The 20,841-nt window shown below is 41.5% G+C and overlaps 1 protein-coding gene across 1 annotated transcript in view; it reads left to right on the top strand.

The window, feature by feature from the left end:
- WNK2 (WNK lysine deficient protein kinase 2) overlaps positions 1 to 20,841 on the top strand; it is a 121,455-nt gene that overhangs the window by 85,356 nt on the left and 15,258 nt on the right. Inside the window, exons 20-27 of the mRNA XM_009332584.1 lie at positions 1,440 to 1,512; positions 3,095 to 3,150; positions 3,229 to 3,914; positions 5,160 to 5,374; positions 7,416 to 7,634; positions 8,570 to 8,668; positions 13,952 to 13,996; positions 15,551 to 15,804. Coding sequence (XP_009330859.1) covers positions 1,440 to 1,512; positions 3,095 to 3,150; positions 3,229 to 3,914; positions 5,160 to 5,374; positions 7,416 to 7,634; positions 8,570 to 8,668; positions 13,952 to 13,996; positions 15,551 to 15,804 — 1,647 coding nt within the window. The remainder of the gene's footprint in view (positions 1 to 1,439; positions 1,513 to 3,094; positions 3,151 to 3,228; positions 3,915 to 5,159; positions 5,375 to 7,415; positions 7,635 to 8,569; positions 8,669 to 13,951; positions 13,997 to 15,550; positions 15,805 to 20,841) is intronic.

Genomic DNA, 20,841 nt, shown 5'->3' with positions numbered 1-20,841 from the left:
ATATATATATATATATATAAAAAATAAAATAAAATCTGCCATTTATACCCCCAAATCCAGCTGTTAGGGACAGCACCAAAGCAGAGCTCAGAACCAATGAGCCTGTGGTAGGACACGTATAGGTTTCTTGCTTCTCTAAACATTTTATGTTTCTGCTCCTGGGGGTGTTACCTTTTGTCTGTTGACTGCTTTCCAGTGTGAAAGTTCTCTTAAATTTTTACTGTCAGATGCATTCTGACTCATTTTACATAAATGCTTGTTAGTGAAAGCCAAACTTTTCCTTTGGGTTTAAAAGTGGTATAATATCTTAATTCCTTCTCCTCCTCTTGTGTCCTGCTTCTAAAGCAGGCAGAAATGTGATAATTTTTTTGTAGTTTAAGAACATAAAACACAATGAGGGGTATAGTCACTCAAGTTCTGATGAAGACGATCATACTTCAATAGGAATTTTTTTTTTTTAATATAAATTAATGGCAGTGATTATAACGCCTGCCTTCCAAGTCAGTCTGAATAAAATAAACACTTCAGGAGCCTTTGCTTTGTTCAAGTGCTGCAGCTAAAGGAAGACACTCCGTAGGCAGAAGCTTGCTCTGCTTCCCAGTAACGATTTCTTTTGTCTTCCCCTGAGCTTGGCAGAGCAAGACTGCACTGGGAAGCATCTAAGGAAAGCTGGAGCCGGAGGTCTGGGTCATTATTTACTCAGTGTCTTGACTGTGCACCTGTGTTGCGTTCTTCCAGATAAAATCCTGACTTTATGAAATTCAACAGATTTGCAGCACTTTCTGCTAGAAGATCAGTGTATATCTTACTTGAAAAGTAGCGTTTCTGGAGATAATGGCATCACCCAGTAGCAAGGATGAGGCTGTTCCGGGTAGTGTCAGCTGGATGAGCTGTATCAACTGCCTGAAAGATGCTGTATGTTACAGGAAAGACGGCTGCACTTGAGTAACTCTTTAGAGCATATTGTTTATGATAGTAAATGACCTTCTACAGCAGATAAAATTTTCTCTCTGTGAAAGGTGTTATGTCTCTCCAGTAATTTGAATTTGTCCTATTAAAATCTGTGCCGATAAGAAAAGAGAGACGTAGAATTTCTGAAGACAGACATACAGAGGAAGAATGTACAGTCTGGCTGGAAAAGCGAACCAGAACAAACCCCCAAACTGTTATATATAATTCAATGCCTGTTTTTCACTAACTTAGGCTGCAGTTCCCTCTGTGACACTGCCGCTGCTTTTTTTTTTCTTCCAAGGGAGGGAAAAAAAAAAATGGAGTTGAAGGAAAAGCTAGAAGGCCACCTCCACAGACACTATAAAATAGTTTAATATTCCACAATAGTGTGAGGGCAGACAAGAGGGAGAGAGAGGGAAGGAGAACGCATTGCCTTTCTGTTTGTGCGTGAGACTGAAATTCTTTTTCTTTTTCCTTTTTGCCGAAAGTTTGAGAAGTCGGAGGTCACCGGCATCGGTGCTCATTCCTCAGAAGCAAGAGGTGGGTCAGCAAGCAGAAAAGGTAATGCTCCTTTCAGTGATGAACGGCAGCGATGCATCTGTGCTAGCGCGTGGTCCTCTCCTCCGGTGTCCCCTTGCTGCTCACCCTTCTGGTTAACTGCAGGGCACTGCCCGGCACAAGGCGTTGCTGATCCTACTTGTAATATAACTGATAATATACAACTCACTTCTGTCAAGCTTCCTAGAAAGAGACTGCCTCACAGGCGGATTTATTTTAAACCGTAAACATGCAATACATGTCTGCAGTGTAGGTATAGGGTATTCACATGGAAGGCTATGTTCCCAAGACTAAATTTCCTTAAAAGTCCAAACAGAAAGTCCCTCGGATTTCCTGGCTTTCATAAAAATGCGTTGACACAAATAACGTGATTGAGGGTAGCCCCTCTCGGGGGAAGCCTGTAAGATTTTTCAAGGAAGTCCCATGGAGAACTAGTAAAGAGTACTTTTCTTTAGGTACTTGTAGCTACAACAGCACCTTTCTATAATAACGTAGTAGGAGCCATAGTAAGAAACTGGGTATTTATCATGCCCCATTTACCTGTCTTGCAAGTCATGGGAAGTTTTAAGGGCTGAGGAACCCAAAACTGCTCCTGCTGTCATGGGTGGGGCTGGGGAGGGCTTATAATACATATTTTTTTGAGATTGTTGTGGCAAAGCTGGCTACCAGGTTTGTGCGACAACGTAGATCATTCTTGTCCTGGTGGACATAGATCGTCCACTGCTTTTAGGTCAGTGTGAGAGGGGAAAACTTTGGGCAGCCTGCATTCATCTGTCTCGCTACAGACAAAGAAGAGAGTGTGCAAGCGGAATGTAGCGCTGTGCAGTAAAATTAATGTATCTTAGATACCATCAAGCAGTGATGTGTTTCACCATTTCAGAACTTTGAAGTGACAGATTTTTGCCTTATGTTCGCTCTGTGCAGCGTGCCATAAGAAAGCAGCTTTCTGAAAAGCCGGCGTTTATTGGTTTAACTTCAGAACCAGTGTCCAGGTTGTGAAATAATTGCGTCTTGATTAGTGCCACTAATATTTTGCTTCTTGCGTGCTTCTGTGGTGCGAGTGGCCGTCTTTTGAGCTTATAATTTCCACTTTCAGCAATGTGCGTTTAACTTCATTTCAGGCACCTTTAATTGTTGGTGTCAGCATCTGTCAAATGAAAGGTGTGAAATACCAGTCCATCTGTGGTCAGCTGCAGCATTTTGTATGCATGAATAGCCGAGTGCAATTACTTTCTCAAGACATCAAGAACGCCGTAGTAATGCAGGCCCAATGTACCATGCAGATGTCATTCTTCTGGTTTTCGCCTTAAAAATTTTCAGCTGACTAATGAAATTCCACACTCCTATTATTATTTGAATTCCCCAAATCAATAGATTGAAGAGAGTGCCTACCTGCCGATATTTTATATTGTCATCGATACTGCCTCCTGCATTTATAGATCCTGTATTACAAAGATTAGGTATTTAAATTATTCTTCAGTGCTACACTTTATCACACTTCAGTTTATCACAATAAACGTGTTGGCTTTTATTATACTAAAGCATTCCAGACATGAATGTATCTCTTTTCCAACTTGTAAAACAGGTTCAGCTGCAAGCATCGCTTCAGCTCCTGCTGCTACGACAAAAGGCCTCCTTCAGGTAACCAGAAACTAGGAGCAGTTTTATGCTTGATTGTTAACAGTTACTTTCAAAATTAATCTCCATTATTTTCCCCAGGTTGCGCCTACATCATCAAGAATAACTAAACAGATGGAAACTTCTAAAAGGAGCGAGAAGGCAAAGACTATGACTTTGTCTGCACACACAGATAATGTAACACAGATATCTACAGCAGATGGGGTGATGAATAACCTTCAAAGGGATGACTCTCTAGACTCTGGTTCCTATGGAAAACAGGCTGAAACTCATGATAGCGGTACACCAGCCAAAACTATTGGCAGGTTTTCAGTAATCAGCACGCAAGATGAATTAACTTTAACAGCGCCGCACTGCTTAAGGTTCTCAGCACCCCCAGACGTCTATTTGGATGAGCTACCTTCCAGCCCTGATCTGAAGACAGCTGTCCGACGGGTGCAGACAGCCTCTTCTGTCGATGTCCTCTGTGACCAGGGTTCGAGTGATTCTGCTGATGAGCCTTTCCATCGTCAGTCGGCTGCTGCTGCCCCACTGTCCCCCCCGAGCAGTAGTGCAGCCACTGACTTAATTAAAAAAGCAGCTGCTTTTCTGCAAAGATCTGGCAAAGCTAGCTCGCCAGGCCTCGATTCACCTAACGGGCAAGGAACAAAAATTCCTACCATCAACATAACGTCCTTCCACTCGCAGTCGTCATACATGAGCAGCGACAACGACTCGGAATTTGAAGACGCAGATATGAAGAAAGAATTGCAGAACCTGAGAGAAAAGTATGTCGTGTTCGCTAACAACGCTAGGGAAGCTTGTGTTAAGATACCTAGGCGGCATCTCTGCATGTGATGAGCAAATATGTGGTTTTCATAGCTGCAATGAGTAAACTGGTTCTGGACAAATTGGGCATCGCTAGGACCTTGCCCCAAAATATGCATCCTCTTATGCATCACTTTATTTGTCAGTTCCATTTAGAAGAATAGTTCAATAATAACTTCTCTAAACCCCAACACATTTCTGCTGCGATGGCCGGTTTCCTTACGGAGAAGCTATGTTGGTGTGGTAGCAAACAACAGCACTTGTAATGTATGTGATGGCAGGTTCCCATGTGGACGCTATTTAAGGCAGCGTAACAGTAATCTGGATGCCTGCGTAGACAGCTGCCGTAGTGTTCTCTTCACGCCCTTCTCTGCAAGGGTGACGTAGACTGTCTGGTCTACAGACCCATCACTATTCCCAGGCTGGCTTTTGCAGGGGATAACCTAGTATCTATTAGGCAGGTAAGACCCTCGCTTCGCCTCCCATCGGATCTCTCATCAAGTCATCGGTCCAGCCTCGGCGGGAGGCTGGGTGAGCCTGGCGGGAGGCTGTCGTGCTGCCGGTCCTGAGAGCTAGCTTCTTTAAATTTGAACACTTTCTTTTTTTCCTGGCAGGTGATGGGTAAAAACTAGCATTAGGTGGTAGTTTAACCAAAATGTTAAACTTTATCTTAAGGTATAATGGTTTTACTGAATACAGATGATGCATCTTTTTAAAACAGAACTACAGTAATACAAAACCTTTAAACTGACTTTATGGCGTCATGAAATCTGTGTTATAAATAAGGTAGTGATTCATGTGCTAATGGCATTTTTATGGGAAGCACTTTCGCTTTTCTTCATGCTGAACTCCTTCAAACTGCTGTACATGCCTTGAGAGTTAACTTTCCTGACGCCACTGGTTTGAAGAGAGAAATTCTGGAATAGTTTGGAGTTCCTGTCAGATGTCATGTCAAAGTCAGTTGTTTTTACTGAGGATGTTGAAAATCTTTTTAGCTGTCTAGGATTCTGTCTTATAAATGAATATTTGAGAAGTCAGTCACCACATTTGCCAGCTAGATTGTTATAACTTCACGTACGGATGAGCAGTTGATTGTTTTATAACCAAAGACTGTTTTGTTTCTTTTTTTATAACTAATTACGCTGTCAAGGTGTGGTGCTTTATCAAATACATCGCTAGCAGACTTCTTTATTTTTTATGTTTAGGCATATGAAAGAAATTGCTGAACTTCAGACTCAGCAGAAGAATGAGATAGAGGCACTGTATATTCGGTTAGGGAAACCCCTTCCTCCCAACCTGGGGTTCCTTCACTCAGCCCCACCAAGCAGCCGTCGCCGAAGAACCAGCAAAAATAAATTGAAAGGTGGAAAGCTATTAAACCCTCTGGTCCAGCAGCTCAGGAGTGGAACATCAAGCACAAGTAGGTACACTAGGTTGCTTTCCACCCGCCTGTTGTTTGTGTCCGTTGTGGTTCTGCTGTGTAATTGCATGGGCTGCAGGAGAGGCACTGAATTTTTATTGGTTTTAATACTATGACTCAAGTTTGCGTACCGCGAACCGTTTTTGAAGCGGGCTTCCTTTGGGACAGGCTTATTACAGCTGCCCAGTGCTGAACCATACGTACCTTCTCTGCACTGGTTACAATGCTTGGCAGAGAAGCAATATTCTGCTTTAATTTGGAATACAGCCTGGTTACATTTTCTCATCCTTTCTTCAGATGCAATTTATTGATGTTTGTATTCACTTCTTAGGTGCTGTTATCCTCTATTGACTATGTGCTGTATCTTGTTGTTGTTGTTGTTGTTTATTTTTTCCTACAAGATGCCACATAAATAAGATTGGATTGCGTTTGCTCCCCGAAAGTATGGGAGGTAAAAACGGTTATAAAACTGTGGTGGATGCTTTGACCATCTGAAGTAGTTTGAGATTTTTCAAACGGTAGTACAGTCTTGAGTCATTATCTCTTTTTGTAAGTATAAAGGTATAATTCAAGTGGGAAATGTTGATATACTCCAGTACCTATTTCCTCAGCAAAATGTAGAATAGAGTATGAATAATCTTTCTTCAACTTAGTTCATGCGGTTATTTAGAGGAGCAGCGGCACTTCCAGCAGTATTTCAAACCTGGTAGCACTTGTTTTCAAAGTCACTGCATCATAAGTCCACTTCGAATTTCATTGCATCAATCCTAATTATAGACAGAGTGTTTTGGAGGCTTTTGCTTTTAATTAAGGATTTCAGCTGAGATAGGAAAAGCAAAGATATTCAGAGGCAAGATGTTCTGTGATCCATCTTGAATCTCAGTATTCTCGCCTACAGGACTGAAGCAATGGTCAATGCTTTATACCTCTTTAGCTGCTGCTTGGCCGACGTGCATAGGTTTTACTTCCTTTCCTTGTGATGAGCTACTCTGCATGTCTGTTATCCTTGGTCCGTTCATTTTCCAGTTTGTTCTTGGGTTCTCTCTAGCCATTTTTCCCCTCTGTCTATTCACAAAACCCACATCTGTCTCCATTCATGGATCTTGGCTCATGTCGGTGTGCTACCCTAGTCCAAAGAATTAAAGCTTATTTCTGCATAAAATGTCCCAATTCTCTCTCTTTTTTTTTCCTCTTTTTTTTCCCCCCCCTTGTCACCTTCAGTTAGTGAGCAGAAACTGCTCAGACTGCCACTTTGGTGCATGCTTTCCTTCATGCATTTCTTCTGTGTTATTTTCCACTTTTTTGAGGCACTGCGTAAAGTTCACGTTATCTTTGAGAGTCTTCTCATCCTTGACTATGTAGATTCCTCATTTTTGGCCTTCCTAGGACCTTTCTTCAGGGATCAAGGGCAGGCGGTTTCTAATACGGTCACTGATGTAATTGTCATTTCCATTGTTAGATGCTTTTGCTGATAAATCCATGGAACAAATGATTACAAAGGTATTCTGGTGGTAAAGCCTCTTTACCCGAGATATCCATGTAGATAGATACGTAGATACAGGTATTTACATATAGACATGTATCTATCTATATATAGATAGCTATAAATAAAAAGTTCCTCGTGTCTTTGCAGCAACTTTTTATTTCTCTCCATTTGCTTGCTTTCACCTTTCATGTTTGAGAGCAAACCTACGTGTCCCGCTCAGTCGTTCTGCGCGTTCATCCTCCTACTTGGGCACTGCTGCAGCTCTCACTTCATTTCAGCAGTCCCGACTCCGGCCTTTCTCGAAACTGCAGAAAAGAAACTGTAAAAATCAAGCCTACTCCGTAAGCTTCTTGGAGAAACTGGATCAGCCGTAGTACGTGTAGATTATTTTCCGGTGCAGGCTATCCGTAAAGCCTGTGCGTCATACGGTACTTCAGAGTCGTAAACCGCTGCTCCTCTTCGTGGCAAAGTAACGCTTATTTTTAGGCGCGGATTTTTATTCGGTGGTTTCCTAGCGTTTGCCGTTGCATGCCTTTTGTTTGTTTGCTCTTTCAGGTAATCTTTCAGACTCTAAAGACTCACCCCACAAAGAAACAACTAAAACGCAGCCTGGATCTCCCGAAGCAGCAGCAGCAGCCCCTTCCCCTGCCTCAGCCACCTTCGGGAAGGCTGTTCAGACGCAGCAGCCGTGCTCTGTCAAAGCCTCTTTGTCTTCTGACATCTGCTCCGGCTTAGGCCCCGAAGGAGGTGACGTGAACGCAAGCTCTGGCCAAGGTGATTTTTTCATACCAACTGTTCGGCATGTCTTCCAGCACATGCTAAGATTAGTTCGCTTCCCTTATGCTTGAACTTTTTAGGAGTGGATTTCACTTCTAGTGATGTAAGAACATGAACCTTTGACAATCCAGATTAGTGGCTTATCTTTAAAAAGATCGTTGCAGTATTGTCAGAAGAACAAAAGTAAAGTATCTTACCAAGTGTTAAGAGTCAACACGCGAGAAGGCATGCTAATTTTTAGGAAGGAAACACCTTTTATTTTTGCCAGCAGTGGCTTTATACTGACACCTTTTCTGGAGTCTGCCTTACAGACTTCTGAGAAAAAAGAAAGGAAACCAAAAAAGATACAGAAGGATAGGAGATTGTTTCCTTTGGTTCGTTTTGGGCTTTTTTTTTTTTTTTTTTTAAGCCCCTTGATGAACCCAGAGTTCCTCGTTATAAGCTACCAAACCATCTTGGGTGTGAGGGGAAAAAAATAAAAGGGGGAAAAAAGAAAACCAAAACCAGAGAACCAAGTTACGTTTCCTTTATCTAAGGGGTTAACTTTGTGCATGATTTTGGAGTCCCAGCTAGATGACTGTAGATTGGCTGTGTTCCCCAGTCCCGACCTCTGATACTTCTGTGTATTGCACACCTCCGTAGGCTTTGACTGATCTTGTTGCCATGCATATTGGAAGTTATAATGATGATTAAAATACCTTCCTCTCATTGCACATCCTGCCAAACTAATCTACAAAATATCTATGTTCTCTTCTGCTGTTATTGCATCCTTTGTGTATGGTCAATTAACTTACTCCTCTTTGGCAAAGTTAAAATGGAGATGTGGATGTTTAACTAACAAAGCTGATTTGACTGATGGTATAGGACATCTGATCACAGCTACTTGTACTTTATAAGTGTCTTTGTTTTCTTCCCTTTATATTCATTTGCAGGCTGGACGGTTTTCCACCAAACGTCTGAGAGAGTGACCTATAAATCTAGTAGCAAACCTCGTACCAGATTCCTCAGTGGACCTGTGTCTTTGTCCATCTGTTTGTATTTGTTCTTTTGTATTTTATCACAGTCCATCTTTCTTTTACCCCCTTTTTCCAATTCCATGTTTTATATCTCTAATATGTTTGGCAGGATGCCCCTTTTCTGAACCATCTTTTCTTTCTTTTTATCTTTTTTTTTTTAAGTAATCATCATGAACACACCTTATTTATATTAATTTTTCATATGAAAGCTTTTTTTGCACTGCTTTTGGCTCGTGCCTGGGCACCAAAAGCATGTGTGGAAGATCTCATCATTTATTATATAGCCTTATGGTAAATTTTACCCTGGACGTATCAAAGCTTTTGTACTTTATGTGATTTATGTTGAAGTAATTTTATTTGCAATGTGGCAAATATACATGTCTGCTGTCCCGGTTCCAGCGACAACAAAAAGAAATCCATCCTTCTGTAGACGAATGGTCTCTTTCACACATGTTTGGACTATGAAGACATGCATGTAGCAAGCTGATACAATACTAGAAGGTCACTGAAGGGTATAACTTCCATACAAGGGCTGTATTAACACGATATACAGTACTGTTTATATCCACTCTATTTTCTTTAATTTTTTTTCCCCGCTCTTTGCATGTGGAAATGCTGAGACAATAGTGCTCCAGCTAGTTCTTTCAAAATCTGTTTTCTAGATTTTCTTCCCCATGCATTCACTTTAATTACTTTAAGTGAGCAATTTTTTATATACTGGTAAGCAGCAGGAAGATCTGGTTACTCCAAGGGAGAGTACCGTCAACTTTTTTTGTGTAAGCTGATCTGGCTGAAGCACTTCACTCAGTTTATTTTCTTATGACCTTATGTGACCTCAGAGATGAAGTCAATTAGCAGTTCATCAAAGCGTAAATAAGTAAAAAGCAATATCAGATTTTCAGACGATACTTTGAAATGGATTGCTAGGATCCAGTATTTTTTGTTTCAAATAATTGTGCACCTGCTATTTGTACCCTATTTGTATGACTTCTAAAGTAATTGGCAATTCGACCAATGATATCAAGCTATTTAATTAAAAAATTAAGACCTTTTTACCCAATCATGTATGCTGCTTTTTAGGCAAACAGATTTTGCTTGTACAATAAAGATATGTTGTGCTGAACAGGTACTATAGGCCACTTACATATAACATTAGAAAGTTCTTGAGAAAATGTTTGGTTAACTAACTGTTCATTTGCATTAATATCAGATCTCCGATTGGAGTTCTACATTGCTCATCATTATCCAAGTGGTACAGATCAAAGGCACAAGACCACTCAAATACACTCCTCCTAATTTTATGAATAAACAATATTTTAAAAAATAATCTTGATTTTTTTGTTTGAGGTCCCTAAACGTCCAAGCACTCAGGTTCTTGAAAACTGATGTTTACTGCTCGGCATGCTGAATTTATTCTCACGCAAGTTCTTAACGACTATTGAAGTCGTGAGACAATTTTGCATTCAGGGATTTTTTTCTGAGAACCTGAGGGGGGAATTCTCAGTTCACAAATGTTGTTCCCCTTTGGTATTATAACGGACATAGTAGTTTCTTCCTCTGCACGTGTAATTCCCAGAAGTCGTTTCATTAATCTTCCACAGAATTACTTTTCAGTAGGATGCAAAAAGACTGGGAGATGGCAATTAAAAACCAGCATATTAAAAATGTTTGGGTGCATGGATATTGTGAATGAAACCAAGGGAACATGTAAATCCTTCAAATCGTGAAGTTCCCCAATGCCGAAATAACTCGGCACGACTAATTGCTTTCTGTTCTCAGCCCATATGCTCTCTTCTCGGTTTCTTCTGGGCGAAGTGTTCGGAGAGGAGGTTTGCACTCCCCCATTTCTGAGTCACACGAGGAGATGGACTGAGTTTCAGGCACTTAACCCTGACACATCCATCCAAAGTCACCGCTGCTCAGAGCGCGCAGCTTAGTTTCAAATGCTGCCCGTCACTTGAGTTGCTGGACAGTTTTCCACAGCTGAATTACTGGTAGGTTTTGATGGGGGATAGGAGGTTATTTTAGCTTGTTTTCCCGGTGAGTCCAACGGGTTGGCGGTTGCGTGTGTGAAGGGATGAAGACGGGCCTGCGTGCGGCCCCATCGTTCCCCAAGGACAGCTGGGCTTGGGACTGCTGCTGGAAGGACGTACGGCTGGTGGTTCCATGGAGCCGGTGTCCAGAGCAGCCGTGACCATGGGCCTCAGGAAAAATAGTGCTAGATGATGACGATGATGATGGGAATGCCAGCTGGCTCGGGCTCCTTCCCCCCTGGAAGGGACGGAGGTTGACCCAGCGTGCAGGCAGAGCCGAACGTTTGGACTAGGTGCTAAACACGTTTGCATCTTTGCCCGCTTGAGCAAGGAGGGCGAGTGTGGGAGAGTGTTGGGGAGAGGCGGTGAGCGAGTGCTGGGGCTGGGATGTGGCCGTCCGGCCGGTTCAGGGTCCCGGGTCTATTCCGCAAGTCGAGGTTTCCCTGGGATTTTTTGTTTGTTTGAGAGCTGTTGGGAAGAGTTGTGCTGGATTTTCAGAAACGCTCTGAATCTGTGCGTTTGATTAGGGAAAAACAGCCCTTTGGGGAGCTTGGATATTCCAGTGTGAGGCCCGTACTGTATTAGCAGACAAATTAGCAGCACGCTTTTAAAAAGAAATGTTCAGATGCATTAAAGATAGTTTTACCGAATATCTTGCCCTGGTTACAAGATCCGTCAAACTTGAACACTTTCGCAGTGTTCTCCCAGAACAGCTTTTTGATCTGTTCCCCATGTCCAGTATTGACTTCTCCTTTGTCCTTTTCATGGAATAAAACATTTTCGATGGGCTTCAGCATAATTTTAGCCTGAGCTCCTTCCCTGGGTTAAATTGCAAGGGTGTCTTAGGGGAGAGTTTGCGCTGATTGTGAGTGGGATTCTCAAAAACTCCGTTTGGCTTAGACTTGTAATCTTACGGAAGGCGATTTTTGTCAGGTCTGTAGTAATTAATATATTGTATGTGTATACGCGATTACGGAAATGGTCTAACAATTTACTGCCATTTCAATTTTATTTTAGCTTTCAAGGTTTTTGGCAGCTGTTAGAATGCAAATATGGGACAGCGGATTTTTTCTGTCCTGTATGATATAATAGCTACTTAATTTCTCACGTAAGAAATCTGGAGTTGGAGGTAAAACACGCTGCTGAACTTTTGCAGTCTCAGATTAAATCTTAATTATGATTCATCTCCTTAACTTTACAGCTATTAAACACCTTGATTTTAGAAACAATACAATTAATCTGGTGAATTAGGTTAAGCAAATGCATTTTTAATTGAATTTGAATTTAAGACGAATTGTAGCCGATGATTGTCAGTCCCTGCTTCAGGCAATATCACCACTGAGATAACGTTTCTCATCTCCCAAGCAACATGCTGGAGTGATGCAATTTGGAAGAACTCGCTGTCTTTTTGGTGATTGACTCTCCTGTAATATTTTCCTTAACGCTGGCTCCGCTCACGCGGTATTTTGTGACTCTGTCTAGTATCATTGTTCTCTGTTGCTTCCCCGCACGTATGGGGGCCCCGGGTTTGATTTGGCACCCGAGGTGCATATAAACTTGTGACTTGGTTTTCAGGAAGCGGAGGGGTTGGTGATTAAACTCTTTTACATGCATTTGAGCACGTACTGTAGTCAGCTGCCTGCTTTTATTTTTCGCGGGCAGTTGCTTTTCACTTGCATACATATTGTGCCAAATACTACCTATTGCTACGCGCAGAATGCTGCAGGACAGTTAAGAAAATAGCATTTTGGTATTACTGCCGCTGATGTTTCCATAACGGGAGTTGCTAGCTAACTTTAAGAGATAGGCAAGGTAAGGTATAACTGAGGGGAAAAAGAGGGGGAAAAAATTAAAAATACAACACGGATTGTTCAGTTGTGAATGTGACTTGTATTTGTTATCTAGGCTTTGAGATGAGAAACTAAACTTGGTCATGCTTGCATAAGACATTACCGTAGTCATGTCCTTCTGATTTTCCTGGAATAGAAACCTCATTAAACTACATGAAATAATAAGAAAATCTTTCAAAGCGATCCTTCTGTTCCTCCTCATGCCACCCATATCAAAACACAAACATTTCTTCTCCCTTTTTTCTCCTCCCTCTTTACTTTCTCTTCCTCAGTCTCTGACTGATGTCTCTCCTTTCTCCTTTGAAGACTCATTCAGAGCCCGTGTCAACCTGGACCTGCAATCTCCGAGTTTAAATCTGCATTTCTGGCACAGTAACATAAAATACCGACACTGGTTTGCTGTAGAGAAAAAGCCCATCCATCCTGTATCTTGCTTTTTTGCCCCACTCCCTGATTTTGCTCATGTTTTCAAGTGCTTCTTCACAATAAACTTGCCATGCCCCATGTCAGAGATTCATCTCCTCCCATACCATAATGATATTCTTCTTACCAAGTCCAAAATACCTTTCAGGAAATTTGGCACTCAAATAGAAACGGTGCTTATGTCTGGCAAGATCTGACAGTCAAGTAGGGTTCTCGGTACGCTTCTGGCACTCTAACTGTCTATCCAACAGAATATGTAAAATCATGATGAAGGATGTAACGAGATAATGAAAAAACCACGTAGTTTGTTTAAATGAAAACTCAGCTACTCTGCTGGATTATTTTTCCGCACTTGGACAAGGCATAAGGGAAACTCATTCACGGTTACTTTCAATTGAAGTTCAGAATCTCACATTTAGACACAAATCCTACTAATAAAAGTATTTGGAAACAATTGGCCTCAGACCTGCAGAACAATGTATCTTTTTGGACTTGTAAAACAGGACTTTTAGGGTTGTTTTACAGTTTGTCTTTGCAGCCAGACTAGCTTGACTTGTTCCTGAAAGCATTTTTGGCCTCCTATCACAAACTGAATTGACATCATTTCCTGCATAAATAGAGTAGGAATCAAAACCCTCTATGAGGAAGCCAAGGCAATTCGGGAGAAAAAAAACCAACCAAACAAACCAAAAACCAACCAAACAGAACCCCCCAAAAACCAAAACCCCAAACAAATACATCTTTAAGTCATGAGACCTTGCTTTTGGCATGCTATTGTACTTTTCAAAGCTTCTGAATGGCTGCACATTAAGAAAGGTTTGAGCTGTCCAGTTATTTAGACTTCCTTTACTCACCTGAACTGCTGACTTTGTCTGTCCTTTCTTGCATAATAACTACTTTTCGATTGCTTAAAAGTACAGAAGCTTGTCCGTCAGATTTGTTGTGTTTAGTCTTACCTAATTCTGTATGTCTTGTATTGTTTTACCTTGTAGGGTCCACCTTGAAACGACTATGTCTAGGCAAAGATCACAGTAGTAGTAACTATCCCATTTTTGTTTCTCAGTATTTCCTTCATGGCATGGGATGTTTTTTGCTTTTTTTTTTAATTATTTTTTACTAAAAGCTAGTTGTTTAATAAATAGAGCTGATGCACTTATACTGATATGAAATTAGACTGTATAAATTGTGATACTTTCATAATAATGCATGTGCTGTGATGTCTTGGGAACCACGCATGCTGCAAGACAGTTGTGGTATTCTTTGTGTGTGAGACTGTGCACGCATGCGGCGAGAAAACTGGATTCAGTGTTTGTCCTTCTGAAATACACACCTTTATATGACTGCAGTTCTCTGCCGGAGGAATTTATAGCTTAGGATCTCGCTTCTGTTGAGCTGCATGAAATATTAAACGCTAATTGAAGAGCTTTCCTGTCAAAATACTTGTTTTTCTCACTGGTCCCTTTCCCCCAAGCAAAGGAAAAGGAAATGAGCAGTACTCACTTAGAAGTTACGTTGCAGGTTGAATGCATGATCATTTAAAGGTTATTAACGTATTTTATATAACCATAGGACTAATTAGTTTACTCGGTTTCATTGGCTAGTAACTGATTAACAGAAAAAAGAAGACTGAATGTTCATGTTTGCTTATATAATAATTTTACTACAGTTCTATGAACTTTTTGCTTGGAGAGATGGTCTTTATTTCAAATCTTTAGCTACGTCAAACATGTTAGCTGAAAAGTTACTTTATATTTTCTGCGTAGGTCAAATTCAGGCACCTTCAGTTGCTGTTCCCTGCTGATCTTGCTGTGTCAGACTTGTAGTTACCAACCCATAAAAAGGACAGATTTTTTTTTTTTCCTAGTTCTTCTAGAAATAAGTGAACATATGAAATTTAATCTGTCAATACTCTTCCTGTCTGCTTTTATCTATACCAAAAGTTCTGTATCTTTATCTTTGTCTCAAAAACTCACACACCTACTATGTCCTCCTCTCTCCTCTTTCTTCTGTACATCCATGGTCCTGATGAGTTTTTTTTCCCCAAAAATATGCAGATGGCAGAGTGAGTGGTCCTAACATCACTGAGAGAGATTGGGGGTTCCCGGAGCCTTTGAGGCGTAGTAGCCAACCCTACTTGTAACCGATATGACAATTACATTTTTCCAGGAGGACAGTAAACTTATGCAAGTAAAATAAATGGTAAATTAATTTTTTAAATGCGTGCAGTTTTAGCAAGTAATACACCCTGCCTCCCACTCTCTCGTGGTAGTCTCCTCTGAAGAGACTTCGTAAGCCTTAGGATGTCCGTGTTACTGGGACCGCATTCGTTTCTTCTCTCTGAGGCATTAATTTCACCTAGAGAGAAGTTGTGGGCGCAACAGCTACTGGCTGAAGCAACGTCATGTGATAGAAAATGTGAATGCATTGGACCTAGACCATTTCTTTAAGCAAAGGTGTTCTGTAGAAAGGAGGGGGAGGGTTAAAAGTCCGAAAAGCCGCCATTTGAATTGCAGTAGATGAGAAACTGTTTGAGCAGCAAAGTGGTGAAGCAGAGATGCCATCGTCAACTTTCTTTGTGTGTGATTTTCCAGGATCCTCGACAAACAGTCTCGTAACGTGTCCTGAGCCCCTCCCGCAATCAACCCTGCAGGTTCAGGCCAACAACAGTAACAACAAGAAAGGGACGTTCACAGACGATCTTCACAAGCTGGTTGACCAGTGGACAAGCAAAACTGTTGGAGCTGCACAGACAAAACCTTCTTTAAACCAACTGAAGCAGAACCAAAAAAGGCAAGACATGGAGCCAAAGGCTAATCCCATGCAAACGCAGAATGAGACATGTGGAGTAAGTGGCACTCCTTGAAGAACGTACCTTTTGCTATGTGTCTGAAAGCCTTTGCAGAGCTCAGATTTGGAGGAGGACATAGACTAAAATTGCTTCAGATAGATGCTTCCTATAAATGTCCGTCTCTTTTCGTTGAGTACTAAACCAGATTTTTTTTAAAATTGTCTTTTGGAATAATCTTGAGGGATATATGGGCTGCAATATATATATATAAAAAATATATATTTTTAAATTGCAAACTGCTTATTAACAGCAATATACAGCAATGCTCATGCTGTTAACCATATGTTGCGCAACTTAAGTTTTAACTATTCCTAAAGTTTTCTTCTTTTTGATGTTTAATATTAATCTTCCTTAGGCAGAACAGTGGCTGGGCTGGTGGCTTGGAGCGAGCCTGTGTTTTAGTGGAAGCGGAGTGAGTACTGTGCTGAGATAGGGGACAGCTGGATGTGTTTCTGACCCTTGCTTGTTGTACTGGGCGTCTTTGGGGCTCTCCGCCTCATGAAAATACCACCTTCAGAAATGCTGTGAAAGTAAACTGCAACAAAATGGAAATTGGAAGCGCCCCCGTTCATCCCGTCTTATTTTCAGGAGCAGGAAAAAAACTTTGTGACGTGCGTTTGTGTCTGCGTTCAGCGCTTGTTCTCGTGGCTGAGTGATGATATGGAGGCAGGCACAAAAATGAAGATGTATCCAGAATCCCGGTTTACCATTCTGTCCCACCCTGGTCTGGGTTTCCAGACCTCTTCCTCCTCCTCACGATTGGATGATTCTTTGACTAATAATTTTTGCTGGATTTATTGTTTTGGAAGACTGGAAATTGAGCCAAAGTAGAGGAAAATAAATTAATTTTAAAAGCAAAGAAATAGTGAAAACAAAACCAGTGAGGGACTGCTTTGTAATTCCTTAAAAACAAGATAACTGGATGTGCCTTTTTGGCATGTTGAAGTGAAAAAAAAAAACCCTTGTATGCAGCAGTGGTAGCTCTGTAGCTATCCCTGAGGTGAGACGTGCCAAAGCAGGAACCGCATTAACGCGTCTGCTTTGGTACCTGCTGGTTTCGGAGTTAGCAGGGTCGCTGACTTCACAGGGAAAAGCATTTCTGCAAATTTACTAAGCAATTTCATGTCAATTCTTAGTTGCCATACATGAAAAGAAAACAGAGAGTAAATAATCCTTCTGCGTAGTGATGGTTTAACCAGGATAAACCCGTTCTGGAGTAACAGCAACATCTACTTAAGACCCTATTAGTTCTCACAAAATAAGTCAAAGGAGGTGCTAGTAAACACAGATTGAAGTTTTCTAGGAAGTGATGGTGAGGGCACAGATTTTGTTCTGTTAAGTCACTTCTTGCTCTCTTTTGATGTGCTTTTTGCAGCTTGATGTCTTTTCCCCGAGACTGCTGCAGTAGTTTGAAGTATTCAGCGGGGGTGTTCTGCCTGCCCACTTATAACTCTGGAAAAGAGAGTGGTTATTTTGCTTATTTAAATCACCCGTTTACATCGATTTAGGGTTAATGTTACCTTCTGCAGTCTTGGTGTTTCTGTTTCAAAGCCTGTGGAGACGGCAGAGTATCGCTGCGAGAGGAACAGGAACGTCCCTGTCTTAATACACTGATTTTAGAGGGTTTATTTCTTTCTAGAACGTGGTAGTTGTTCCAGGGAGTTAACTGGACCGATTGAAGTCTCCTAGAGATAATTTAGCAAGAGCTCAGAGAGGCTGGGATTCCCTGCTCTTCATTTCACATCATTCCTTGTTGCTTGGAAGAGCAGCGGTGGGTTGGAGACCTCGCGAGCCCCGCGCCAGCTTGCCCTGGGTGGTTTTGTGCATAAAGTCCGTGTAGGGCCGTGCGGGCTGCAGAAGAGGTGCAAAGGTAGATGGCCGATCTTCCTAGCATGGCTATCGTTGGGGTATTTTGGCCATGAAGATGGCACTGCATGCCGGAGATGACAGAAAACAGGGCAGTGGATGTGATTTAAAAGACTTCTACAACAGCATAAGGGCTGTTTTGGGAGTTGAGCGTCACTCTGCTGATCGTACCTTTTGAAATTCACCCTACAGGGGAAATGGAAGTTAAGGGAGGAGGGGGCTTCATGACGTTGGGAGAAAAATAGCCAAAAGAGGAGGAAGGAAACTGTGTGAAAGGACCCTTTAGTCTGGACAGCCAGACAAGTGACCCATAACATCAGTTCTTGGATGAGTTACGTGGGGAGATGCTGTAGCTGCCCTGAATCACCGTTGAGTCCACCTTTTAAAATGGTATTGAAAAGTCAAAAAGAACTCAGGAAATAGCAGGAGGGGTGGAAATATTTTCCTGAGCATATAAAGCTCAGGCTGTACTTCTTCAGTCCATCTGTTAACACCATCTTTTTGTCATCTTTTTGATCAAATACAAAAATGCCTTTGCAAGAAAAGAATACAGAGCTGTAAACAGATTTCCAGCCCATGAGAGAAAGTTATAATAAGGTTTTATGTTGGAAATAAAGGCTAGATAAATTGGAAACAGGGTGATTCTTATTCCCCCCCCCCCTTTTTTTTTTTTTTTTTTTTGGACTGGAACAAACTAGCAGGAAACTGTTAGGGCAGGTTGTCTCATATCTTCCAACTGGGTGTTTTGGTTAAGGAGATGCTATCGCTGGTCCCGTGTGATGATCAGAAATGGGGGGCAGGAGGGAGGCAGTATTCATACCTTCACTTCTAAGTTTTCTCTGGAGGTTATTGGACAGAAAGATGGCTCCGTGAAGAGTTTTTAAGCTGGAGTAGGAGTGATATGAGTTGTCCCATGGTGCTCTGTTGGTTATAGGTCCCCTGGAGTTGGCACCACACAGAGCTTTTGTACGTGACACAGAGGCCACGTAGGCAATAAGCATCCTCCTGGCGTGAAAGTCTAGGCCTTCTGTTATACAAGGTAGGACAAAGAAGGCATCAAACCAAATGGCCCCTTTCTACTCTGTGTTCAATTTTTTTTTCAATCTCTTAGGCCAAAGGAAAATTGCAACAAATCCTTATTGGTTAGGGGTAGAGGTTTTGGGGGTTTTTTTTAATGTATTATTTTCCCTTACTGCCCACCCACTGTTATCAATATGCAGGGTAGTTGTGTGGCTGATTTCAAGTCTTCTCTTTCACCCTGGAAATAGAGGACTAACTTTCCTGCGTTATCTTTTTTCTTGAGATGCTTCTACCACCGTCAGCAAATTGTTTGCTGTGTGAATACAACATATTATTGGTACCTTTTTTTTAACTAAGTGAAGGTTACTCTTTAAGGTTGGAAATCAGTTCGGAAGAGAAATTGGTGGTGTGTTTGATAAGAGTTAGTGGTTTTATTTTCTTCCTCTTTATCATCAGAAGTGTAGAAAGCAATAAAATAGTTGGGATGCAAAGGAAGGCTTTAAATTCTGCTTTGTTTCTGTGGAAGTTACCTGTCAGTTTGGCTGCAAATCCTGGTTGATAAATATTAGAAGTTTGTGGGGGAACCTTCAGCTATGTCACAGGAGCACTGAAATGTTCCTTTTCAGATGTTTTATTTAAACATGGAAATACACGTGGGTTTTCCTCATCAGTAATTTGAAATGTAATAGGAGATATTAGGAAGAACTGAAGTCAAACTGCCTGATAATAGTTCTTTCTCTCGTGCTCATCCGTGTTGAAGACATGATGAAATAATCCTTTTTTACAGGTAATTGTGGTTACCACCAGTCAAGGAATCCGCCCAGGAACATGAGCTGCCTTGTGTGTAAAGAGTACTGAATATTGTGTGGTTAAAGGTATTATGTGAAGATGCCTGGGAATAAAGGGCTTACCAGAAATATGTTTTCTATTCTTCATACTGTTACGTAGCTCCATGGTTTTAAAGAAAAAACTACTACCCCCAAAAAGGCTGTAAATATGTTCCAAGTCCATAATAAGGTTGTTCCCGTGAAGCGTGCAGGTCTGTGTCAGCCGGTGACGTGTGCTGGGGCTTAGACACCATCAGTAATAGCTGCACATCTGTTTACATTTAGTACGTCTTGATTTTAATGAGCTGGCTGCCTGGGAAGCGGGCTTTCTGCAGATAGCCACAGACGCGAAAATGGAGCGGAAGGACTATTAACACCTTTTACTGTGTCTTCCGTCTCCACTGGATTGGAAGAATAATAAAAAATAGGATGAATCTGTGTTTGAAGCTATTCAACACTGCCTTCTCGGTCTGAATGTCAGAATAGCTTTCCAGGAACCGGAAAGAGCACAACCACAAACCTTCAGTAGCACCTAATAACTTTGGGTTTTCAGCAAACTGGAAGAGGGTGATAAAAAAGATGTATTAGCATCCTTGCCCTGCTTCTGTTGGCAGCCAGCTCTAACCCTGTCCTGTGATTCAGACGGTTTTGTTTCCATGGTGGTTGGGCCATACAGAAGTAAAACAGTAATGCTAATAATGTAGCCATCAAAATGTAGCTGGAAGAAAAAGAATCTAAATCCTGCGTTTTTAGAATGAGTTGTGGTAGTTACAGTCAGCTTTCACAGCAGAATTACCCGGGTTCATCTGTTCTAATGTAAAAACATAAATATTTGTGATCTTTATAAGTCAAACACAACTATTAGCTGTATACTTTCACAGTACTGTAGCTATGAATATTGCTAAAGTGGCAGTTTAGAGCTTGCTTGGTAAAGCATGGTGGCAAGGTAGAGAATTAAAGAAAGAAGTCCAAAGAACAGGGTTGTTTTTTTTTTCTGAAGTACCGTAGTCTTTGTCCAGTGGGGTTTGTTTCATTTTTACGTGTGTTTTTGTGTATGTTCTACTCTGTGTATATGTTATTCTTGTTTTCTAAATGAGTGTGTACGATTATTTGGGGGAACAGGAATAAATGGCGGCAAGGGAAAGACTGGCAGCAAAAGGCAGGCATTTGGGGAAGCAGGAGCAAGAGGTGGCTCTTGTAGGAGCCCTCGGGGCAGAGGTTTGTTAGTGCAGGGAGAGTTTGGCAAGCGCAGGAGAGGAGGCGGCGTGAGCGGCGGTGCGGAGGCAGCAGGCTGAGATGCCGCCATAGGTGTTCGTTAAGT

This window comes from Pygoscelis adeliae, unplaced genomic scaffold (assembly GCF_000699105.1).
Source record: "Pygoscelis adeliae isolate BGI_AS28 unplaced genomic scaffold, ASM69910v1 Scaffold349, whole genome shotgun sequence".
NCBI lineage: Eukaryota > Metazoa > Chordata > Aves > Sphenisciformes > Spheniscidae > Pygoscelis > Pygoscelis adeliae.
This window is presented reverse-complemented; position numbering and strand designations above follow the sequence as displayed.